The 27,009-nt window shown below is 34.9% G+C and overlaps 1 protein-coding gene across 3 annotated transcripts; it reads right to left on the bottom strand.

Annotated features, from left to right (window-relative positions):
* Positions 1 to 338: 338 nt before the first annotated feature.
* Positions 339 to 27,009, bottom strand: WDR60 (WD repeat domain 60). Of its 3 annotated transcripts, none has more exons than XM_026052985.1 (24): positions 26,995 to 27,009; positions 24,405 to 24,458; positions 22,706 to 23,132; positions 21,445 to 21,497; positions 20,456 to 20,779; positions 19,711 to 19,778; positions 18,927 to 18,984; positions 17,439 to 17,516; positions 16,433 to 16,634; positions 14,374 to 14,476; positions 12,112 to 12,241; positions 11,473 to 11,584; positions 10,961 to 11,055; positions 10,509 to 10,638; positions 9,460 to 9,632; positions 8,827 to 8,989; positions 6,358 to 6,471; positions 5,417 to 5,478; positions 4,375 to 4,426; positions 3,094 to 3,154; positions 2,753 to 2,849; positions 2,375 to 2,506; positions 1,628 to 1,851; positions 339 to 743 (listed from the first exon to the last, which is right to left on the bottom strand). In XM_026052985.1, the coding sequence occupies exons 1-24, from the start codon at positions 27,007 to 27,009 to the stop codon at positions 572 to 574; spliced, it is 3,099 nt and encodes a 1,032-aa protein (XP_025908770.1). In that variant the 3' UTR covers positions 339 to 571. The 3 variants fall into 3 exon arrangements, with proteins under 3 accessions (XP_025908770.1, XP_025908768.1, XP_025908769.1); XM_026052983.1 differs by having other exon boundaries at positions 20,498 to 20,779; XM_026052984.1 differs by lacking the exon at positions 20,456 to 20,779 and having other exon boundaries at positions 572 to 743.

The raw sequence follows: 27,009 nt of genomic DNA, 5'->3' as shown, positions 1-27,009 counted from the left end.
AGTAAAAGGTTCCTGCATGTTTATGCTGTTTGAGTGTAAGGTATTTACGTATTTCTTTCGCAAAGTTTCAGGCTCAAAATCAGAGGTGATAGACCATGAATGTAAATTTGTACTTTGACATGTCTACATATTGTTGTAGGAAGATATAATAAAACTTTTTCTCAAGCATTTAGTGTGCCAAAGGCCCAAAGAACACTCAGGTTGCTTGTAGAGAGGTACAAGGTTATGCTGACCAGATAAATGTCTTTTGTCACTTACTTCAGAGTGGAATAATGAGAAACAACAGTGACATTTATAGGAATGTATTTTCAGTGTTTTTCCTTAAATATAAACATTTAAAATCCTTTCAATATTGAAGTACGGCTCATTGTAGTTCAGCACAGTATTGCTAAATAAGGTTCTGCCATTTTAATCATCAAAAATAAATCTCAGCTGAAATACTGTACCAATAGTCTTTCAAATATATGCAAGTTATATACAAATACAAAATTACACTACAAAACTTTTAATTACAGTCAGAATCATCTAAATATTTTGCAATAATCTGTACACTCAGACAAGTGCTTTGTTTCTAAAAGGACTGTAAGAGCAGCAGATGTAGCTTTTCAGATTCCCCAGGCTGAGGTAATGCCCACTTCTTCTTTACATATTGAATGTCTATCAGTCCAGACTCTTTGGCCAGTGCAATTCCCAGCAGACCGGTTGTTTTTTCTGGTTCTCCCAGTATAGCCATAGTCACAACACTGAAATCAAAAGAGGATTGTTTGTTTAATCAAAACCAAATGAATAGAAATTGTTTTTTGATGTTTTTCTTTCCCTTCAAACATTTATTTAACAGATCACTTATAACTAAACTGATTCCTTTCTTCTGTTTATTGTCATATTGTAAAATTCATCCCTAATTTAAGTCCTAGTTAGCTTTTTAGGAGATCACCAGTTGCAACTCCTTAATGCAAGTGCATTTGGACAGAAAATTCTTCCACTGTTTCACAGCTTCCATAATCATCATTACTTGCATCATTACTTCACAATTATTTCAAGGTAAACTGGTATTGTGAGACTAGGTGAACACAAACTAGTCAAAAACATGCTTGTTTTATTTGTGACAATAAACATAATACATTGCTTTACATTAGTAAATATAGTAGATATAACCATTGAAAAATAATCTCCAAATCTTCATATCTTGACTGCCTTAAAGATTGATCCTGGCTCAACAAAGCTACTTTTGAACTAAGAGTCCACTGACTTTACAGGGAACAAAGCTTTTTTCTGTATATACAGCTGCTGTTTATCAGTAGAGAAAAGCTTTTTTCCCACTAAAACCAGTGGACTGTTCAGAAACTTGTCCCAATATAACACTGTATCTGATTTTAATAACAATATATTTGACTATAGCGTAAAATAATACATAAAAAGTGTAAAAAAAATCAATTTGCTATAAAGACTCTTTCTACAACTGAAGTAGTTTAAAACAAACCAAAAAACAAACCAGTAAAACCACATATACTTAGAAAACCAATTCTAGTGAAATTTTGAAATTAAGCAAGAATTCAAAAACTTTACTCAAAAGACAGATAAGATCAACATTTTATTGAAGAAAAAATAAAAATAAAAGTGTACTTACTTATCTGATGGAATAGCCTGCTTCGCCACAGGCAACAAATCGTTTTCCAGAAGGTCCCAAATATAAATATTAGATGATGCATCCAGAACAAAGAACACAGCAGGTCTTGTTAAAGCCCATTGAAGAGCAATAACTGGCTGCCCATTTGTGCTGTCATTCCACTGCAGGAGGGGATACTCTGATGTCATTTGGTGCAATCTGATACTTCCATCAGAACAGCCAACCTGGAGATACCACAATCAAAAAATAAAATACTGCCTGGGAAAGAAACAAACTATGCAGGACAAAACAGACAAGCCTGTTCTTGAAAATATCAGGCATACAAATAAAACCATTTGTATGATTCAAGTGAGAAATGTCTATATTTCAGTCTAAGTAGTTGTGATTTAAATGTGATTGGTCAAACCTGAACACACCTGAGAACACACAGGATGGATCTGCTGCTGGCCAGGCAGACCCTGACAGGCTGTTCCAGCAAATTTCAGTAATTTCAGTTAAAACAAAGAACAAATTATAAAGGTACTGGCTAAAATAAGGTGGCCATGCATTTCTGTGAGCCAAATGCTCCTTCTTTCAAAGCAAAGTTCAAATATCAGGACACAATATTTGTTTGTCAATCTGCCTGACAGATGTGAATTAGTAAAATAAACCAGTTATCACATCCAGTTAAGTATTTTGAATTGCAAATCTTTTCTTAGTAAGTAATTAAAAAAGTAACAATGTCATTAATTTAAAATGCTTTCATACCAGAAAGAGTGGCTGTCCAAACGGGGAGAAATCCATTGCGCTGACGCTTACTGATCTTAGTCCACTCTGCTGGGGTCTGAAGAGCTTTGGAGGAACTTTTAAATTGTGTCTTGTACCATGGCCTACCAGGCCCTATGAATAATATAAAGAAAATGACAAAAGAAACCATTATGCATTTTCACTATTACAATAAAAAGTCAAACAATCCACACCGCTGCTGCCTTGAAAAATTCCTTCACAGCAAGCAAATGTGACTAAATTTTAATAATAGCCTCAAGCTACAAATTTTATATACACTGCGCTGATAAAAATTCAAGTAAATGTGACAGCCTTCAACACCAGACAATAACAGTGAAATTAATTTAAAATATTACTCACAATGTTTGTTCCAACAATGAAATGATTAGGATTAGAAGAAAGAAACTTAATTGACAGTGTTTGTGGCATTCTCTGGCACATATCCTTTGGGAAAAGGCTGGGAAAAACAGGAAAATACACAGGTAGAAGATGATCTAAATATATAGGAACTTGCCTCTCAAAGTTGTACATTACAGAAGCTCTTGTTCAAAAATATCTATGAACATCTCCAGCAAAAGCATGCATTAAAACACTAAAAATTAAGTAATAGATTGTTTTATCTCCCATGACAGGAGTTTAACCACATACAGAAAAAATAGCTTTGAGAGATATACATGCAAAATCTAAAAGCCATGACTTACCTCTTACTCAATTCTGTAGTAGAACTATGTACTAACTTCACTTTACCTCCAGGAATTAAACCTAGGATTACATAAGATAATTTTTAAACAAAAAAGACTTAACTACAGCTGATTTAAACACTTTGTACTAATCAAAAACTCAAAGCTAATCATGAACTACCCACACACAGATAGTTTATAAGCTATTACAAACCTAAGCTAAGCAAAAAGGAAACTTTATGTTTCTTACAGATAATAGTTTATAATATGTAAAAATCTTGCATAGTTCAGAGTAATTTACTTCAGAATGCAAATCTAAAGACTTGTGATCATCTGACAGACATCAAAGATAAAAGGGAAACATTTTCTGTTCAAAAGCAAAGCTTACAAAAAATAAACTCAACTATGTATTTTTATATTATATATATAAAATGGGTGTAAATATATTTATATACTAACATTTTAAAATAAATGTAGATATGTAAATAACAGCATAAATAATTCACATTCTTGAAACCTGAGATGAAAAGATGAATGCTGGCAACAGTACAATATTGTCCAACATACTATTTTGAAATGTACCTCTGCATAGAAATAAATATGATTGTATTAACTTCATATAGCCACCCAATGCATAAGATGTTATAAATGACAAAACTGATCAAAACTTTTACCATTCAATACAAAACATCACTTCAGTGTTTGTATGTGTATTTTAAAACATATCAGCATTTTCATCAATGCCTTGTCCTTTTAATAAAATATGTCAATCCAAATTTGTTCAAAGAACAAGAAATATATTGTTTTTAATTGAGATAACTCAAAAGGAATGGACTTTGCTTAGGTTTTTATGGAATCTTTCATCTCACACCAAATTAAATAACTTCGCCAAAAGAGAACTGACATGATAACTATCAAAATGGAGATGCAGACAACAACAAAAGTATTAAAAAATCTTTGCTTAAAGTCAAAGAAAAAACTGAAGGACTCAAGGACGTAAGAATCTTATAATCCTTGGAAAGTTATCAGAGGGACGCAGAAAGCTGCTTTACCACTAAGAAATGTAGCTGTCTGTGGTGGAAACTGCCAATACAAAATTAGCAGGTAAAATTCAGAAACTAGCAAAGACTACACACATGATGCCTGATCTATGACCCAAAATATTTGTCGTATTCAGAATTAATTTTTATGTGAATAAGTATGCCTATATCTGAACTGCTCGTCATTGCTGATCCTTCTTTCCCAGTAACTTCATGATCACAAAACTCATGACCTTTCTTCTATCTAATGCACAATACTTACCTAAATCGGTCTGTGAACCAGCTAAATCAACTTTTTGTAATTCAACAACTACCTGAAAAGTCAATATTCAACATTAATACACAATAAACATATACCAGCTTGTATTTTTTTTAACTAGTTGTAAGAAAATATGAAATAACTCTAAAGAAATGTTTAGATAGACAAGCCTAACATTCCAATGATTACAGGTAGATTCTCCATCCTTTTCAACCACAGGCCATGTTAACACAGCTTGAAATATCTTCTGGATATCCCCTGCTGTTCTGTAAGGCAGAAAATGGGAAATTGCCTCCTATACTTAATCAGTAGCAGGCACCTGTATAAGAAAAACAGAAATCCTGTGCTTCTCACTACCCTTTCAAGAAGTGGGAGGCGCAGATCATTGGGCCAGAATCAGTTGCTACTGAAGTTACTTAGAGCTTTCAGGAACCATCTGAACCAAGAACTTCAAAAAAAACCAACAGGATTGCTATATTATATGGGACAAAGCTATATGAGAGAGAGACTGAAAACGTCTTGTACAAAGCAGACATTTCAGTGACACTGAAAGATCAACAGCCTTGGAACTTCCTCGCCTAGCATATTTCAGAAAGGGTAATTTTATCCACCGATTTCTACATATTGCCTCTTGAACATTTATTTGATATTAATTATGAATGTGACTTCCCACATATATTCAGTACAGACTAATACCACTGTGATTCGAATAAAATGAAGTAGGCATTAGAACAGGATCTAAGTTTGTTATCCAATTACTAGACACATGTGAACATACCCCTGCGAGGCAGAACTGCAGATCACAGCATCACCCATATCTATATGAATTCATGCACCTGTTTAATAGTTTAACATCCTAACATTAGGGAAACGGGTCAGGGATTTTGACAAGAATTCCAATAGTGTTGCTATACTTTTCAGGAAGGCAATTCTCATTAAAAAAAAAAAAGTGTGTTGCTATATTTGCAAAAGTGTATTATTGTTACAGCATGTGATGCTCTCTCCTTTTTCATATATAAGTGTATATTAGATATTTATTACTCACCCACATATTGAGGATTCCATTTTCATCCATTGAAGCTATCTGGCATGGACAGTCTGACATTTCTACAGGAAGAAGCTAGCAATTTATATTTATACACTACCTTCATCTTAAAAGAAACTCTTTTAAATCCTTAAACCATTTTAAACCTTTTCCAGGCTAATACATGCTGTGAAAGTTTTGTGTTCCCCTCAGTGGCAAAAAAAGGCAAAAGGACTAACTCTGCCCATGAAGAAAAAGGCATGAAACTAATATATTCTGCTTGCCTTGCCAAAGCAGCCAATGATCTCTTTATGCATCTTTAAAATATTTGGATTCTGTATGCAATTGGGAACAGAATGTATAGTGCAATTAGATTAAAGCTTGTAAAATCTGCATTGTGCAGCACATTTCATTGACTGGCCTTTTATGGATTTTAAGGTGAAAATCTGCAAGGGGATTATTACAGCATGCTGCCTGAGAATTTTGAGGATTGAATTCACTTTGCAAAAGTTGGTCACAAGAAAATATAATAACTAATGCAGGAACAACTGCAAAGTACAGTCACATACTATTTGTGTTATCAGATATAAACAATTTGCTTCACTGAGAGCTTTTAGGGGGATATTACAGAAGCACTCACCAACTTAAAATAAGTTATAACCCCAAAACTCCTTTTAACCACAGAATAAAATAATATGGTGTTAAAATATATATATATATATATATATATATAAAAAACAAGCATGTAGACATATCTGTGGCAAAATCATACTGAATGAACATGACAAAAATGAAACCAGAAAAATCAACATGGAGGTTGCATTTAATCATTTATATTCTCTACAGAGACTTTAAAAAAGCAGAATGTAATTATGAGTTGGAATATGGCTAGGATATATTCTTTACTAGATTACTAAAGAATGAATCAGACTTACTGATAATTTAAAGTGCAGTTTACCTACCCTCCTGATGAGAAAGGCTTGCGAGCCTGTAATTCTGCTCAGCGTAGAGAGAGGTTAAGACAGGTTCCACGGCCAGTATAGGAGAGGTGTGATTTATCGAGTTTAGAACACCATCTGCAATTAACAATAATTAAAAGGTAAATGCTGTATTATTTTTGACAACAACAACAAAACCCTAATAATTTTTATAGGAACATAATGATTACACAAAAAATGAATGACAAATAATGAATTTCATAAACTATTTTGTAAAAGTCTCGAATATAATAGTGCGAAATATTTTCTAAATGATCGAAGAATCTATTAGGTGAATCAATGTTTCACCAACTGTTTTTATTTTTCATTTTGCTGCTGCATCACTTATCTGACAAAATGAGATATTTCATTAAAATCTTCTATTTTAGGATTTCTTTAAAGAGAATTATGCTAATTTTAAGCTCCAGAAGCAACAATAAATAATGGTTTGCTCAACAGGGAAGATAAAATTGAAAGACTGACTGTTTCAAGGCATGATTTAGTAGAAAGTAATTACACTTCAACAAAGAGCTCACCATGAGAAAAACTTTATTTACCCTTTCATAAGCTTTTAGAATATGTATTTACAGCAATTTCTATGTTAGATATTCTTGTTTTTTTAGCCTTGTTCTGTACATTGAACTTAGGCAACTTAAGACTAAAAGTCTTAGATCTACTAAAAAAACCCAAATTTATCAACAACCAACTAAATATATTTCATGTCTACTGCAATACATACCTAATATATATTTTATGCCTGCTGCAATTAGATACGCTTATGAGATACAAGTACATACATTTAAATTTACCCTTAGATTGGTGATTTGGTCATCTAGACAATTTTGCATGGGAAACCTTGGTAATACGCCAAAGACCCATTGACTTCCATCAGATTCATAAAACTGTAAGTCTCTGACACACCAACTCAACTGCAGAATCAAATAGTTTGCATTGGATAGCCTAATATGTCTTTTAGATGAACTTCAATAGCTTCTGAATTTGTCGCTCACAGATTACAAGAAAGTTTACAGAATTCAACATTATTTTGATCGCATACTAGAGTGATCAGGTATAGAAAAAAAGGAATAAACAATGCCATGAAAATGTAAAAAGATGAGAGTAGATCAACCAAAAGCACTTTTGAAAAGTAAATTTTCTCTCAATATTTATGCAAAACTAATTTAGTGTGAACTAGGAAATACTATGGAATGACTATCACATTATTTTTGCTGCTCTACTCTTCTACTACTAGGAACCTAGAAGAAATATTGTGCGACTCCCAAATTGTCCTAATGCTAAAGGTCTTGCTCATGTGGCAGGCTAGATGAAAGCCCAAGTCCAGATCTTGCTTCCAAAATGTGACAGACATTTCTAGAGATACTGAACCAGGCAGCTCATGGGCCCCAAAGCTCACAGAGCTTCAAAATTCCTTCAATAAAAGACTACAAGTAAATCTTTGGAAGTCAGAATTCCACTTACTGTATTATCCAGACTGCCTCAGATACTTGGACTTCATATCCCACCTTAAATGTCACACTATGCACTATTCCTAGCTTGTATGTTACTTGCTTGCAATCATGGGCTCTGCAGAACTACTTATATACCCTGTGCTGACAATATCATAAAAAGATACTCAAAAATATGTGAGAAATTTCTAAGATTTTACATTGCTATAATGATGATATATTAATGAACAATATCTGAGCACAATTTTAGAGTATCTGGGTAGAATCCAGAAGCGATAAAGTTGCATAGGCTGGATATTCAGAAGGGTGTAAGGAAGGCGTTCAAGATGAGGATTAACACAAGCAGATGTCTCTAGAGGAACTAGTTTCCCAACTAACCTAATCAACATAATCAGTTTAAGTGGTTATCTACAGATATCTATATCAGAAGGCTGAATAGGTCCCCAGTTCTCACAGAGCTGCATTCCACTGACTCTAACAGAGCTTATAAATGTATGTGCTTAGATATGTATCTTACATACATGGACACCCCTAGGTTTAGGGGGTATAATTTGCAAATTGAATCCATCCTCTAAATGACTATGAGTTTTACAGCCTTAAATTACTTTTTTTCTTTTCTTTTGAAATTCCTCCATCTTAGTAAGTGGGTTAGATGTAGATTAAAAAGAAATGCAAATTATGTTAAGACAGGTAACATGACTGAAATTGATTACACTAATGATTGCAAATGAGGCTGGGGCTGAATTTTAATATTAAAATGCCTCTTACAGTCTGCATCTGATCCACCTCTCCATTCTCACTACTTGGTGTATATTTTACATCGGTTTGCATTCCTTTGCAGTCATTACTGATGGGTAACTTCTACTAGAATAAATATAATTTCTGATGAGGCTAAACTAGACCGCTGCAAAACAAATCTCTTAGCAGAATTTGTAGTGGACAATTGGATTGCCTGTGAGACAACAAATTAAAAGGTGCAGGTACTAACCAGTGGAAAATGTTGGAACTCTAAATGCCCACTCAGTTCCACCGAAGGTCACACGAAGGTGCATTCGTGAGTCTTCCCGAAGATCCCACACCAGCAACGAACCATCTGTTGTTCCAGCAAACACTAAGGTTGTTTTACTGGGACTAATGCAACAACTTAGTACCTGTTAAGCCAGGAAAAATTGATACCATTAAAATTAAGAAATAAAACGGTAACTTGAAGTATTTTTGTTCTTCCTTGTGATACAAATTCAGAAAAACTTGAAACAGAATCTGGCTACAGAAGGACAACTTATGTAAAATGGAAGTAGGACAGAAAATTTCCAGTAGGTCCTCGCTCTCTTTCCAAAACAATTGTTATAACCCTGTCTGCTTTGCAGCAGTAGATAATTTAACTGCATGGTAAAAGCTTTAGGTGGAAATGGGTCCTGACAACCTTTAGTCCAGCATGATCATCAAAAAGATCTATTACCAAAGCAAAAAGTGGATGAGGGCAGGTTTTCCTCGCTCACATAAATGTCAAACAATTTTTTTTTTTTTAATATGACACCACTTGCTGCAAGACAGAAAACCAAAATATATATAATCAAGTCATTTATTCAATAGGCAAAGACACAATGTTATTAAACCATACCTCCGAGTCACATATTAAAACTTTCTGAGGACTGGACGGCTGCCAGACATTCCAGACACAAATGATGCTCTTTCTGTCCAGCAGGGTAGCACCTGCCTTCTCAGGTAATCCATGAGCAGAAAGTAGCATCTGCCTCTGAACTTGAGACACATACAGACAGGATATTTTGCGGTCTAAATCACACATAACAATAAAAAAAAAAAAATAAAAAAAAAAAAGGAAAGTTCACTGTAGTTGAAAAAGACTAATAAGCTGCTACAGCAATAATCAAAGAAGTTAAAAGGTAACTAAGAAGGAAATATCTAATAACAGTGGATTGCTTTTGATGCTATTTCGGAAAAGAGGAGAGACTGGACAAGGAGTACAAAAAACTGAAAGGATGTAGGGGGTAAAAAGGAACAGAGCTCAAAAGTTATCAGGAATCTGGACATAAGCAAGCCAATCAGAGTTTGATCTGATATAAACATATTCACTAAAAATTAAGTCTCTAAAAGGAAAGCAAGGCCAGTCTATAGAATCAATGCATACATTCTTCTGCTTCATTATATATGTTCATGCTAGAAAAAGCATGTTTATCATATTGTGATAGGTCTTCTCACCTGTAACCATAGGCATTTTGTTTTTCTTTTCATTTGAACTTTTACTGTTTGCAAGGGGAAGATATAGTTCAAATATATCAGACTACATTCTCCCAGAACAGTAAACCTGCTTTATTTTTACATTGGAACTTACAGCCAGGAAAAGGAGCCTAAATGAAATATTATTCCTTGGGAAGAGCCTTCATCAACAGATCAAGAAAACAGGCCCAGGACATCCCTGTATCATGGCAATCACCCCAAAGCAACGACGCTGTGATGTGCCCCGTGTGAAACCCATCCACACAGAGCTACAGCAAGACTAGAGGAATAAAAGGCAGTAACCTTTACATTGCCTTTGTATCCTGAAATGTGCTGCTTGCAATTCAGCCACAATAAAGAGCCTGGCACTTTGCATAAAAGGAAGAAGAACTCACACTGTATGCTAAAAGGTGTATAACAAAGTTCCCTTACCATGAAGGAATGGCTGGTTAGTATTTAACTGGAAACAGCTGTCACTAATAGACAGACTGGTTTGTCGAGATCTTAGTTTCCACCTGGGTTGTGTTGCAACTCGATCCTCCTCTAGCAAAACAGCAATCACCTTTCAAACATAATTATATTTACAGAAATCAAAGGGTCATCTTATCTTTCAGTTTTGTTATTTGTAGCTTGCAAAAGCACATGAATGAATTCAATAAAATTGTATCAACTCTTGCTAATTTTATATCTTTGCAAGTAGGGCTTAATACTGCTGTAAATAATAATAATAGTAACTAATACCCTCTTTTGCAGAGAGATGAATCTCATTGATAATGCGTATTATTTAAGTCATGTAAATTAGTCAGAGCAAGTACTGCAAGTGATCTATCACACTGTATACTTATGCATACAGCTCCCAAAGGATATTAAGTACATAAGTGTACCTGGCAGGCAGACCGGAGAAAATTTGCTAGTCTTTGTGAATCAATTTTAGGTGTTTGAATACTATTCACTGGCATCTCCTGGCTCTTTATAGGACCTAGTGAAAACAAAAAACAAAACTAAATTTGAGGCTTCAAAAAAGAATCAAGTTAATGCAGGTGTATGTTGCAGCTAACAGCCTGCAAGAGTAATATAATTTTTAAGTAGAATAACGACAAATGAACTTTTCTTCAGCAGTCACAATGATACTCCAAAACAGGATCTGTTGGTCACAGTGATACTTCAAAACAAAAATCCCATCTCCTTCCAAGAGAAACAGCATTCCAGAGGACAGAATTCTTTATCTGCCCATTCATCGGGGGATGGGATCAAATCAGAGGATTCAGAGTGCCTGCAGCACGTTGCTGGCACACTGGCACAATTTCTCCCACTTCGAATCTCGACAATAAGAGGGTTCAAAGAGAAAGTCTATGTGCAGATAACCAAACATGACTATGATTAAATTGTTCTTCACCTCCAGACACAATGGCACTTTCTCCTGGATGCTGTGTCCATTTCTCTAGTGTCTCAACTTCCTCAGTCTGAATGTCTCTCTCAATATTATCCTCATTATACTGAACATAAGCCTAAAATAGGAAGATAACATATGGTTAAGGCAGCAAAGAATGACCGAACATAATTTAATAGGACTTAAATATTAAATAATTTATTGATGAGGTCAACCTCTTCTGTTTGTGAATTCACATACAAAGGTGTACACAAAAGGTGTAGGCATTTTGGACACTTAGAGTTAACTAGATTTTGTCCAGAAGTGCTACACATTTTGCAAAAATACAGACAATCTGTTATTGTGCACAACTGCTAAGCCCAGCACTTCTGGGAGAGAGCCACAAAGTTACAGAGAGTCCATTACAAAATAGGGAAGGAACAAAAGAGACAGCTCTTCTCTAGCTGAGGAAGAGGAATATGGTGTGTTTGGCCAAAGAGATGTGATGTGATATATTGCTTTATGGTTATTAAGGATGAGAGAGAAAAAAAAATATCACTTTACTGTCCTATTAATCTCTGTAACTTCCATTTGTAAGGAAAAGTATTTTCCAGAATAAGAATTAGCACTTTGACCATTTAAATATTATTGGAAATTGCTACCTACCTGTTTTGTGTTCATTCTACCAAAATTCCTTATATACATGTCATATTCATTTACAGGAGGCAAGTCCAGTAATGTAAAACTAACTGAAAAGTCCAGATCAATCAGTTGCAGTAGTTCCGAACTCCGTTTTCTTTAAAAAGCATTAGAAAAGAGAAGTACAAAAAAGTTAACACCAAAGATATAGTATTCTAAAAGAAAAACAACCTAGTATTGCACAGAACTACAAATTTAACAGTATGTTGACTCATATAGACTGTAACTGCACCAAAATTAAATCACAGATAAATATACATTGGTAGAAATATAACAGTGCTCAGTTCTCATTTAATATGACAGAGATAATAAACCATATAATTCTCCTTTTCAAATACAATCCTTATATAGACAAACCCAAACTTTCAGAAGCCTGGGAACACCTTGCCAAACTACTCAGAAGCTGTCCCATGAGATAACAGCTGAACATTAAATTCTTCCTGCAATTAAGATGATGGCTAGTACTCCTGAATACATTTTATTATATAAGTTACCTCAACTGTGAGTGTACTATACTTTACAAGGACAAACTATAACAGGCTTGGTTTTGTTAGACTTATTCCAATCTGTTTTGAGTGACCTCCTAAGTTACTTTCATTGGTAATAAACTGCCTTTAATCTGCACATCTTTAGATGCAACAGGAAAACAAATCAAAATAACAGTACTGCTAAAAGATATTTTAAGCATATACATGAAATTAGTTTCTTTGCTCACATAGTCTTGTTTGTTAGAAAAAAAGAGTTGAGGTTGGCAAAAATTAAAAGTAATGAGGTAAAGTTAGATCACAGAAGCCATAAATAAGACAGGTAAGTTAATTTCTGTCATTCCAGAAATAGAAAGATTTGGCAGGTAACAGAAAAAAAAAAGAGTTTCATGTATCTCAAAGTATTTGATGTGACCATCTTGTTTTAAACAAAATAAAAATGTAACTGGAAAAAATACACATCTGTCCTAAGAACTCGTTTTCATTCAGTGTAGCTTGGGTCCACTAGACCAGTAGCCAGAGTCTTTTGGACCTACCATTTGGGGAAGAGAACGCTGTCCATATCCATAGAGATCTAATGCAAACTCACAGAAGTTGCTTCCTAGCTACAAGAGCAAAATTCCTAGCTTACCGAGACATTCTGACAAATTCTTAAATTAAACTAATTAGCCTCAGTATTAATAATAATAGGGGATTCCAAAGTGTCACTATTCACTTACAGAATGCTCTCAGTTTGTCTACTGACAGCAACATATTATTACAGCCTTAAATTCATCAAACTTCTTTTTCTATGAAAATGCTAGTTATTTTGACAGACTTACATAGACAGAATATAAAGTTATATGTACTTATCTATTCACTCTGTATACACTTGCATGAAAGTTATTTGAACTATATCTGATGGCTGGATTCCTTTGACTGGCCTTTAGTTTCCTAAAGCTCTATGATAAGCAGAGTGGCAAGCATTTTAGAAGCTAGTTCTTCAGAGAGATGCCTTCCCGAACTTCTTCCTCTCTACACTTTCTAGAGAGATGAACTCACATAAAATTTAGGTATATAAATTGAGGCAAGAGCAATTACATAGTCCAGTCAATAAAAGCTCTTCTGTGTGAGGCCTATTCACTAATGTATGTACAAAGCAATGAAATCTTGTCTTATCAGTAAGATAAGTCTTATCTTGCTTTGTGTAAGATTGATGCAACTCCAACTGATGTAACTGAAAATTGGAGATATATAATATTAAGACTCACATAAACTACCTAAAGCTGCAGCTCCTGGTAAATTCTACAAGACACAGGCACCAATTTGATTCTTTAACATGAAGCTTTCTTAGATGTCTCAATTTTAGCTCAGTTTTAGATCAGTAATAACATGTTTTTATACCAACTGTTGATATTCCCAAAATAGCATATTCCATTTTGGCAATGTACCAAATGTACCATTTGGAATGTACCTTATAGAGCCTTGATTATTTCAAGAAATTACGGTTGTGCAGAGCTCTAAGTGTAACTAAAAGGCTTGCTAGAAGTCAACGTCTAATTAAGTGACTGAAGGATCATATAGAGACATGACCAGGCAGGGAACTCTGTAATAAATTGTTACAGATAAACTCATATACAGACACATTTCTTTTATAAAAACTTAAAAGCTGCAACTTTATATATTTCACATATCTCAAATATCATGAGAAGGAATCTTACAAGATGAGTTGCTATTTTGTGTATGTAATTTAAAAGACACTTACTTTTGCTTACTAGCCATGCTTTGGCTAATTTGTCGTTGATTTGCCATTCCAAAATCCATGAATATTCCACAAAAAAAGCTTCTGGCAGAAGAATATTGTGTTTCTATGATATTATAAAATGTTGTATTATAATTCACACTTTATACTACATTAAAATGTAAAGCAGCAAGTATAAAAAGCAACAGATTCATTACCACATGGCTACTAAATGTTACTAGCCTACATGCTTTGTAACTTCTAGCACAAGACCCATGCAAGAAGCTTCTTAACTTTACTAATAGAATCACAGAATTAAGGTTGGAAAGGACCTTTAGAGATCATCTAGTCCAACCCCTCTGCACACACAGGGTCACCTAGAACATGGGGCACAGGGCTGCGTCCAAGCGGGTTTGGAAGCTCTCCAGAGGAGGAGACTCCACAGCCTCTCTTGGCAGCCTGTTCCAGTGGCCAAGCTTCTTCTCTTACTCTGCTCCTGTATTAGTCAATTAGATAAGAATGACCTCTACAATTTTTCGTTAGAAGGCTTTGATCCAATTTCTTCCTCCTTAAAACTGTCAGCCCTCTTTTTCTTCTGCCATTAGGAGGTCTCTGCTTTCCCTGTACGCAGCACTTCACAGGCAATTTAAAGTAAGATCAAATTCACCCAGTCTAATAGCTGCTGGTGCACGCTACACCTCTACGCAGGAGCTGGTCACTACAGCTGCTGGAGAACCTTATCAACAGAAGCAAAGGTAACAGCCTTGCATGAACATGCAAACCAGAAATTGTTGCTTTAAAAGCAATACTTTGTGGGCTGACTACAATATCCAATGTCATCCTGATTTTGCACTCTGCCCTGACTTGGCTGTAACCAACTGACTTTAGGAGCTATTTCCCTGACAGAACTGATGGTGTTTTACTTCCTCAGAGGAAGACTGTCTTAAGGTAATACTTCTACTTTGAAGCTTGTAAAATTATTACAAGAATGGTCAATAACTACTTTAAACAAAATGAAAACAACTTTGTTAACAAGATGGTTGGGTAATTTACAATAAATAAATAGTACTCTAATTCATAATTTTAATACCTGCTTTTATATTAGAATTCTGTATCATTCATTAGATGGATATTGTTTATTGGACTCTAGTATTGATTCTGTATTGTCTATTAGAAAAATAAAACAAGAAATGCGTATATTTTCTGAAAGAAAAAAAAAAGTACTACAATATATTGGCTTTTAAACAAAAGCACTTAAAAGTTCTTCTATCCTTACTTGTAAGACAAACTTCAATAATAATGCATATCAAAGGTCAAAAAGAGTCTATTCAGTACAGTGTAACAACCTGAAAGCTGTAAGTCAAGTGAAACTCCAAAGATGCTGCAACCACAGCTCTACTAGAAATCCTATGGTTGCTGTAAAGACTTGCAGGAAAAAAAAAATGTTTTTCCAGAACTCTACACTAGTGTAGAGTAAAAAGCTGTATTAAATTCTATTGCACAGTGTCCTGTATTATCATTCACCTGAGTGGATTGTGCAAATCAGAGTGCTGCAGTCAGTTAAACACACAGATCTGAGAAACACAGAAGTCACAGCAAATAAATATAAAACCGCAATTTTACAGTCACTTTTTGGGGAAAAAGAAAAAAAGTAACATAATACTTTAAAATTAAACACAGAACTTCAAATTTAAATAGTATCTATACCTTCTCACCTTCTTGACCTGAGCTGTGGTTTCAATCCTACTTGAAGGAAAAAGGCCAACACTTCTCACAGGGACACCCAAACTGTTCTAGTACTCCTCTATCTTTCAAAATCCAGATTCCCCCACCTTCCTCTTACCCAAAATATTAAATGTTAATCTGTAAATTTTTATACTTCACATTTTAAAGGATTAGTAATGTCTCTGAATCATTCTTTAGCTATGTGAAAGTTACAGTACTTACCCACAACCTAAAGTGACTCATTCAGAGTACCAGATTTTTGCCTTAAGGCAGACTTTTAGAAAAAGTAGCCTGTTTATTCCCGAGTTTATGTGTTACTCATACATTTCATAGAAAAGGCCAGTGCCTAGTCACATACCCATGATTGGTTGTTTGTCTTCATTTTTCATTTCCTTTGGTGGTGAAGTAAAAATTTTATCATTTTCTGCATTAATTGCTTTTTGAATTTCTGCAATTTCTGATGTTTTGGAATCAAAAATCTCTCTTACTTTTTCTTTTTCAACTATTTCTTCACTACTATTGTCATCTTCATCATTATCATCAAAATCATCCTCATAATCCTTTAAAGAGAGAAGACTTTTAATAAGTAATAAACATGAATTACGTAGCTTTTATTTTTTCAACATGTTTTAAAGACATTATGAAATTAATTTCCCATAAAAATAAAATTCTTGCACAGATGGCTACTACTCCCCTGACTGAAAAGCTTTTAAAATAACTATTTGATATAAAGGGGGAAAAAAAAACTGTTACAAATTTAATCAAGAAAAGACAATCCCACAGTGTTTTTTCCCCCACTATCTCCCAAAAATCCATTAAAAAAATATCCTAAAGTAGGATTTATAAAGAGAGGAAATTATGATGGCTTGTAACATACATGTGTCAGACATATAAAAATATTTATCTACTAGTTTGGAGTTAAGCTGCCTTTTTACTGCAGACACAAATTTATCTAGATTCCAAACCATCTGTTTGTAAATCCATGGTTATGGACGTGTTGTGATAATTCCTTGAAGCATAGCTTGGACATCGCATCTCGTGCTAGAGGAGAAATCTAATACAAGTGATATGAGCAAGCCTTAAAAGTGCTTCTCTCCCCTGAGCCCAAAGGGATACTAGCTCTGCTGTGAACACTGCACCTAAGGTAAGTGGAAATGAAATCTACCTCAGCTGAAAAAAAGGTCACAATGTGATTAGTTTGGGTAGGAATGAAAGTACATTCAGTTCCTGGCCATTCAGCTGTACACAAAATGCTAGGCCAATTATCAAAATACATTAAAAAAAACATGTAGCATCCTGTGTGTTTTATTTCAGTGAATACAACTGAAATTATTTCCAAAAGGCAATGTTTTGCTTATACTTACTTCAAAATCATCTTCATAATTTGTTGAAAAGTTATCAAACCCTGTATCTGAACTATAGCTGGGGGGATCTTTTATTTCCTAAGAGAGTAAAACAGATTAAGCCACTATATAATCTCATCAAAAATTAAATATTTATCTTCCGCATTTTAAATAATATATGCATGAATTTCAAACAACTCTATTTCTCAGAAATATGCAAAAATAGTTTAGAATATAAGTAGATAAACATACTCCATTAAAAAGTATCAATTATCTATATGAAAGGATAATGTAAGAACACAAAATAAAACTTTTTGTGGGAACACTAACTGCCTTTCCAAGAGTATTTTCATTGGAAAAAAAATACTAAAAAAATGCTGTTCCTACAGTTTCAACAGCACACAGCCATTTTTACAATGTGATAACAAGAACTGTTCTACTTTTTAGAGGATGAAGACTTTTAGGGGATAGAGAAAGAACAGTCTGAACATATGAGTTGATCCAGGATGACTGTTCAGCACAGTGGCAAGAGCTGTGCAGATCAAATCTAAGAATATGCTGAAAAGCTATTTTTTCCAGATACAGAAGTATTTATGTCATGCATTACACAAGACACTGATGACGATTCACATTCAAGACTGCATTTGACACTGGCAACATATGCCTGAGAAAAACTAAAGGAAATTGAAACAAAGGGTCAGCTGCTAGAATGAGGAAAGGAATGAAGAATCTGACTTGAACAGCTCAACAAAACTAAGTGAAGAGCAGTTACACATGCTTTCTGCAAGCTCACTGGGGAGAAAAAAGAAACCCTAAACGATTATTTGAGCTAAAATGCAGTATGAAAGCAAGATTAATGAAGACATCTTGGAAATCAGAAGAAGGTTTCTAATAGAAGTTTATATGGTTTTGAGAGATGTATAGCTGCACATAGCAAAAGCATATTGAAAAAGGTATCTTTAGTGGGCAGTTGATCGGAATCTACTTTCTTCCAGATCAAGCCCTATCCTATAATATTCCTATAATATTCCAAAATATAATTTGGATTTGGGGAAATGGTTACAAATTGTTCAAAATAAGGTAAAAATATGTTAAAGCATTTCATGGTAAAGTTGGGTTGTATCTGCACAAACTGGCCCAGACCAACACAGGCCAATACACTCAGTAGTACAGACTGAAGTGTGCCGAGAATGTGCGTCTGTTGGTATCTGTCCATTTAAACATATAAAAATGCCCTTCTCTTTCTTATGGCTTTAAGCAGCATATATGAATTATATAACTAGGCACATTTTACTTAGCTTATACTACAATTTATTTGCCTGACAGCTGTTTACAGAAAGAAATGATATACTGTAAATAAATGTAGATGATTTGCTACCTATAAGCCTAAACTCTTCACACTTACTGATTTTTTTTTAAGTGAAGATGATACTGAAATAGTTGAGTTTATTACATGGTTAGCAAATTTATAAACAATACATTATAATACCCAAAACTAAGTAGTTTTACCGCTTGTCTTCTGTCCTCTTTTTCCTTTCCAATGTTTTTTCCTTTATCTTTTACATTCCTATGGAGAAAATATAACATATTTTTTATTGAAGGAAGTACTGTGTTTAGGGGGAAATAAAAAAGCTATTTTTGCCTGAAAATGAAAGAAAGAGTAGAAATCAAGCAAATCAGCAAAGTGATTAATAAGCTGAGAATTACAGATTCTCAATATAATACCCATCCCACATAAAATCTGAAGAAGAAATTAGGGATAATAACAAGTACCAATTCCACACATTTTCTAGTTTTAGTAATATCTACAGCCAAGCAAAGACTGAGATTGGGTTGGTGTACTGGGCTCTAAAGCTGTACATGATAGACTGACTTTCATTTCTGGTTCTTCCTTCATGGATTTAACTCATGAGGACAGTACAACCAAGCTCAGAGAGAGTGGGAGAAAACCAAAAGACAGCTCTCTTCCCTAACAACTTATTTCATTTCTTAAGCAGAGAATAAGACTTCAAGAAAAGAAAGTTCTGACTTCATAAGCAAGAAAGTGTTCATATATACTGCTGAGAGAATAGACAATACAAGTAAGGAACAACATAAGTAAAATTTGACTGATTCCTCACGTACCAGATCAAAATAATTCAACATTAATGACAACCTGAGTCTGAAATAAGGTTTGGGGGCTCACAAATCTGATTATGGATGGTCAAATATTATTGCTAAGTGATTTGGTGCCAAGTTTTCTTTATTAACAGTTATTGTGCAACATATGTTTATTTTAAAGGTATGAATGTACCTTATGTGCTGATGGCTTGTTTCCCTTTCTTCCTGTTGACTCCTCTCCTGTTTTTTGTATTCCCTACTCTGCAAAAGAAGTCACAGCATTCCTATATCGAAAATACTAAGAAAAACTTCTGTCTATTAATTAACATTAGAATAATCTCCTACCAAAACAGCTATGATAGGCAAAGAAGGTAAACACCAGTAACAGACATGTAACATGTAACGTGAGCTAGTCCTGAAAATATTAAGTACTTGTGAGTGAAGACTGGCTATGCCCCTTCTACACTGCATTTCTGATAGGAAAGAAAGAGAAATAATCTTGTATCTTTTCCTCTATTTAACCCTTATAATGCTTAAGAACCAGAGGGAAATCTGTCTTTATTGTAAAATAAAGTCAGATTAGTGATACACAAGTAACAATTCTCAGTCTTTTGAAATCAGTTGCAGGAAGTAACATCTCTATGGACTTCTAGCTTAACCTCCACTTCAGAATCTAAGTAAAAATTTCAAAATCATGGCATAAAGAACTTAGTGAAAAAGATGTTTCTAACACATAGACAAGTTTCTAATTAAAATATCAAGGGTGGAATCAGCTCTGGGTTACAATACTAAAATGCAGTTGTAATATTTTTAGTCTGAAATTAAAATTAAAATATACAATCCTGGTATTTTAATTGTCTAACTGGTTAATGTATGGATAAACATTAGCAGTCACAGTAAGTTATAAGTTGTTACTTTTAAGTCTTAGGAGAACTAACCCCAAGATCATACTTCTTTCTTTCACTTTCTTCACTTCTTACTTTTTCATTCGTTTCTGGGGGTCGCCTTTCCCTGTCTCCACGAGAAGATCCCTCTTTAGATCTCTTCGATTTACGTTTTTCATCTTCATTTTCAAACAGTTTATGACTTCTCTCTTTTAAGAGACTCTCTTTTTCTCGCCTAAGAGAATGTTCTTTTTTTCCTCTGTGTCTCTTTCCTGTCTCTTTATCTGTCTCTTCGTCTTTCTGTAACTTGTGACCATGTCCACTCCCTTCAACTTTGTATACTAAATATTTGTCAGTCCTAATTTCGCTATCATCACCCTGAAGGGGAAAAGAAAGAGAGAGAGAGAGAGAGAGAGAGAGAGAGAGAGAGAGAGAGAGAGAGAGAGAGAGAGAGAGAGAGAGAGAGAGAGAGAGAGAGAGAGAGAGATTGATTTATTAAGTTCTACAAATCCATTTTATCTTGAAAATTCACCATTCTAATGGTCAAAAAATTGATAGGTAGTTTAGGCTCCTAAAGTATTTACCAGCACAGATCTTCCAATTCTTAATCAGATATAATGGCTCAGCATTTTTCAAATTAATGTAACACTTGGGATTATGCGATACATGTCTGGGACACTCCATACTGTACTACAGGAAATTCTTTGATTTTGGTATTCTTTAAGTAAATTTAATTATTTGCTAGGTACTCTATCACAAAACAGGATGCATACTTACAATTACCTTTCTAATCAAGACATTTGCTGTACAAAGCGGTACAAAAATGAGACAATCTTGAATGAACAAGAATGAACTATCTGCTTGAGATAGGACAATAGAACGGTTCCATTACATCTTGCTGTTGTGTGTTCCACACACAGGTAAGAACTTTAGTCTAAGCATATTTTGGATTACTTGGGAACTGAAGTCTCATTGAATTTCTCCATTATTTTACCATTTTAATTTTTCTTTATGAGCCATTTAATTCCTTTTGCTTCTCTTACCTTCCTTCCTATATGTCTTCTTTCTTGACCGTCACCTCTTGTTCTCTCTTCTTCTACAGAATATATGTATAAATTAATAAACAGCTTGTATTACAAACTCTGTACATAACCAACAAGCATGTAGAAAATAATATTTAGTGACACAGACTTTCTTTCATAAGAATTCTGTCTTAAACCTCATTCAATAATAATAATAAAAATGATAAATAATAATATATTTATGATTATACAATTTATCATTTTTTTACGGTCTGGATTTACTGAAAAGTATTAATAAAATATTCTAAGATTCAGTTGAAATAAACTTCCAAAATTGATTTTTCCTGGTTTTTGCCTGAATGATCTCTGCTCTTCATTGCTTTAAGAGTAGTAATACATGCTATTAACTTCAACAATCACCCTGCAACTTTGTGTTTCAAACAGATCCCTCAGCAGAAAATGTCTAGGTAGGAAGATGATCATTTCAGAATATTTCAGAATATTTCAGAATATTTAAGGTTGGAAGGGACCTCTACAGATCATCTAGTCCAACCTTCCTGCTCAAGCAGGCACACCTACAGCATGTGGCACAGGGTGGCATCCAGGCGGGTTTTGAAGACCTCCAGAGTAGGAGACTCCACAACCTCCCTGGGCAGCCTGTTCCACTGCTCTGTTACCCTAACAGTAAAGAAGTTGCTCCTCACCTGGAGACGGAACTTCTTATGCTTCAGTTTGTGGCCATTACCCCTCGTCCTATCCCTCGCCACCAGTGAGAACAGCCTGTCCCCTTCCTCCCTGCATTCTCCCTTCCTGAACTTATACATATTAATCATATCCCCTCTGAGCCGTCTCTTCTCCAGAGAAAAAAGGCCCAGCTCGCTCAGCCTCTCTTCATACGAGAGATGTTCCATTCCCTTAATCATCCTGGTTGCCCTTCTCTGGACCCTCTCCAGAAGCTCCACGTCCCTCCTATACTGGGGTGCCCAGAACTGAACACAGTACTCCAGGTGCGAAAGAGAAAAGTTTGTTTGAAGAGAAAAGAATTAATAAAAACTGCAAATGTCACTGCCTCTTTAGGGGAAAAAAAAAGCATCAAAATATCATAAAAGCACTAAAATAAAACTAGATTACCATGAGATTCTCCAAAGACACATGTTTCAGCATATACTCAAACTCACTTGTCTTTGTATCCTCTGTATAAGTGGGATATCGTTTCAGAATATTTCTGTCTAAACATCATAGGAATTATTTCTAAGCATAAAATCAATGCAAAACAACTTACCAAAATGATGCCTGCTTTCTCTTCTTCTGTGATGTTCCTTCTCTCTTCCCTCAGATGATTTCAGCTTATTTTGCACATGTATTTGTTTTAGCCCATGACTCCTATGTTTTTTATCTACTTCGCTCTCATTTTTCTGGTCTTTATCTTTTCTTACACTGTACCTTTCCTTCTCTAGACTTGATGCTCGAACTTTATCCTTGTAGCTCTCTCTGTCCCGTTCTCTGTGGTGTTCTTTTCCCCTCTCTCTCATCTTTTCCCTCTCTCTTTCACTAGATTTAAATCTCTCTCTTTCTCTTGTTCTTTCTTTGCTCTTCCCTCTGTCTTTGTGATCATATTTACGAATATCTGTGTCATAAATATCCTTCTCCCTTTGCAGTTTCTTTTCATGGTGCTTTTTGTCTTCATTTGGACTATCTGACTGTGATGTCTGAAGTATAAAAAAAAAATTGATTAGAATTCAGTTATCTATTTTGATAGATTTATAGTAAGAAGAGCTAATAAGTGAGATTAATAAGCTGCATTTTAATGTATTTGAAAAAAAAACAAAGAAATAACTGCAACCATGTGTTATGTTTGTTCTCCTTGAGTTGCCTTTAGAATAGATTAGCTTTTACTTCAAGAAGCAAAAAAGAAGCAGGATACAGCACACAGAAGTTAGGGGGAAAATGGCCTAGCTCCAATCAGGCTGCTACTCTTTCCATTTTGTTTAAGTCATAAGAGATTGCACTTGAACTGTCCTGAAGCAAGAAGCAAAATGTTCACTGATTTCACTACATCCACAAGTTTGGCTATTTGTTTAATGCACAATAAACAAGGTCATTAATAATATTATTATACCCTTTCAGAAAAGGGAATTAAACTTTAGCCATCTGTTTTATCAGATACGAAAGCCCAAACACGTCACTTCTGCTGATGACAAAACTTTCAGGCTTTGATATTATTGCCTTATATTACAAGGAAATAGAAAATATTATTGAAAGAAAGAAAAAAAATCTACAACATTCTTATCCTGCAGCACTGTTGATAAAGCAATGGGCAGCTGGAGAGAACAACTGACAAAATCTAGAAAACAGATGAACAAGTAGGATGCCTGCAAATTATCAAGACAGTAATGAAGACCTGCACAAGACACAGAAAGCAAGCCAGACATAACCAAAAACAACTTTAAAAATATATATAGCATAAAATGAATAATATAGCAATGTTACTGACAAAAGACTGCATGCAAATTTGGCAGACAACATAACTAACCAGGTTAAAGAATATGGCAAGCATGACAGATGATGCTAACAAACATAGTAATGTGTCACATAGGAAATGGAGTAAGTGTAGAAAAATGAGCAATGACTTGGATTTGTGTGGCCTGCAAATCAGGGCCTGTTTTGTGCTGTGTAATCAGCAATACAGTGGTACTTTTCCCATCAGCCTGAGCAAGAAATCAGTATACTACTTTTACTCTGACCTGTGTAGCTAAACTAGGTTGAATGGGACAGTCTGCTAATATATTGGATTAGACAGATTCCAGAACTGTCAGCTGTGGCAAGGAAGTTAACAGCTATATATTAAATGAATATGAATAGTGACAATCTTGGAAGAGTCTGGAGTACTACCAGTCAACCCACTCTGTCTACTATTTCAATAAATTCCATTGTTTTAATATAATTTACTATAAATATTAATAAAAACAAAATATAATTACCTTAAGATGCTTCTTAAGTTCTTCTGATTTCCAAGTGTCTTCTTTAGTTCTTCTCTGGAAGAGAAAAGTCAGAAAGCCAATGAAAAATGAATTTGTAGTGAGAAATAACTCATTTGACAGTTTTTACAAGGAAAGGATCCAGGTATATATGGTAAATACCACTCGATCTTGCTATGTGAACATTAATGTGTTTTCTTACAGCGTTCAAGATCTAACTGCACCTGGAAGAGACCAGAAGCTCAAACTTCTACTGGAATATCCAGCTCTGCTCACACATGGTCAACAGCCCTGAGGCAGCACCCAGGGCAGATGACAGTAGAGCCCTTCAAGGGAAGCTCCAAACTCTCCGGTCCCCCAGTGACAGTCACTCCATGATATTACAGATGGAACAGGTCTCCACTCTCCTGCTCAGCACAGGATCGTAGCAGAGGTCACTTGGGAAAGGACCTACCCATGCCTTGCAGTGCAATCTCCTGCTTTGATCAGATCTCACCTCAAAGCACTGACCTGGGGTTGTTCAGGTGAGTTTTTAGTATCTCTACAGTTCCATGGCCCATTAGGGTAACCCATCCCCGGGCTCCACTGATTTTCCTAGTCAAACAGGCAGTTCAGGAGGTTACGTTCCTTCTATCCCCATTTGCAGAATCATTCACATTACCTGAGACTACTAAAGAATTTTCATGTATTGAATACATTTAACTACTTCAGCAAAGGATAATGGTAATACTCAAAGGAGTAAGACCAGATCATACATATTCTCAAATTTCAGGCTTGATTAAGAGTTACTAAAGATTAACAAAATCATTGCTAATGAATATTTGAAAGATAAGCTGCATTGATAGATAAGCTGCACTGATAGGAAAAATAAACATATGGTGCCCTTTTTGTTCAATTATAATTTGAAAACAGCATTTAAAAAATCAATTTTAGCTTTTTAATTATTCTTTACTGAAAAAGTCTGGTCTTTTCAAACTTAAGTTTTTATAGAAGATTATAATGGACTGATGGATGTTGGAACAAGTTGATTCTAAGTACCAAGAAGCTAAATACAGAATAATAAAAACAAAACAAACAAACAAAAAGTGATCTTTAGGATGGAAGTTTTACTCTCTTCTGATCTTTAAAAGAGGGGAAAAAAGAAGTTCTCCTCTGTAGAACTCTAGGGGAGAAACTAAAAACAAAGATGCTAATTTTCCCAAGCGAAGTTTTGTCTAACATTTTAACAAAGTCTACCCAGCTCCCCCATAGACCTTGTATGGGAGTGTTGAGTGGAAAGGAAGTGTAACGAGGGGCAATAAGCAGACAAGAGAGAAAATTAGACCAACAGAAAAGAGAAACCTTTTACAGTGCTTAAAGAAACTTAGTGTCTTCGAAATCACTGTCTCTCTGTGAATAACTAGGAAATGCCATCAGTCATTACACCACACAAAAAGACAATTTAAAATTATATATTTAAAATTAAACTTAGAAATTACCTCCAACTCAAACAATTCTCAATTCATCAAACAAGAAAGAATAAAAAACATATTTAAACTAAGTAATTACTACTGCTGAGCTGTCAGGCATTCCAAGGTCAGATCATGGCTCTGCAGCAAACTGCTAGATTTTTAAAAACAGATTTTTTGAAGCGATTAATCATCTTCTGCAACCTGAATTTGGTTTAGCAGAGTTTTTTGGATATGCCAGGCTCATCATCATCTAATCCATAGTTAAAAAGCAGGTGGGAGAACTTGAGTTCTGCAAGTTCCAATCTCCTCTAGGACATGAAATCATTTTAACTCAGGCAAAACTTAATTTGCTTAATACCTTCATTAAACTGTTTAATACCGTTAAATATGTATTATTATTTAATACATAATTATGTCTTGAAAATCTTTTACCTCACAAGAGATCACAGAGGGACAAAGCAGTGCTAGTATAATTAAAAAAATGTAATTAAAGGTTGTATACTTGCATTTCTACTGAACTTTAATTCCAATTCAAAAGCAACCATGGCACAGCAAATTAAAATACTAATCAGCATTTTCTCAAACAATTCAAATACTAAAAATCTGAATAAACAAACTGTTACACACTGTGATGACCAGGCCACAGTGTTGGACTAGCCGGGCTCTAGAGGTCCCTTCCAATCTAAGTGATTCTGACAGCTGCACAACAGGCTTCAGCGTGTGGTCTCGACTAACCTACTATATGATATACTTAATCCAACCACTGTATTTGCTGTTCATAGAGATGGCCATAGAGAGTCAATCACAAATAAACTGTGATGTTAAGTTTTGCCCCACAGCAATATTAAAATTTGTGGCAAGTGATCCCATAGTTCTGTTTTTCCTAAGAACACACAAGAATTGATGTTAACACATTGATGTATTTAAGGACAGTTATTTTGCAGCACTATTAAAGTTTTATAGACCAAGACGCGTGCAAAACGCACAACTTTGGGTAAATACAGAAATAAGGGAGAGCTACGGGAGGGGCCCGATGCACCGCAGGGGAATGGGCACCCGGGAGGCGGCCGCGGCAGCGGGGCCTGCACCGGGCCGGGCGGCTCCGCGAGCCTGGGCCGCCCCACCGCGCCCCCGTCGCTCACCTTGTCGCTCTCCAT

Source organism: Nothoprocta perdicaria, unplaced genomic scaffold, assembly GCF_003342845.1.
Source record: "Nothoprocta perdicaria isolate Ctin4 unplaced genomic scaffold, notPer1 scaffold_95, whole genome shotgun sequence".
NCBI lineage: Eukaryota > Metazoa > Chordata > Aves > Tinamiformes > Tinamidae > Nothoprocta > Nothoprocta perdicaria.
This window is presented reverse-complemented; position numbering and strand designations above follow the sequence as displayed.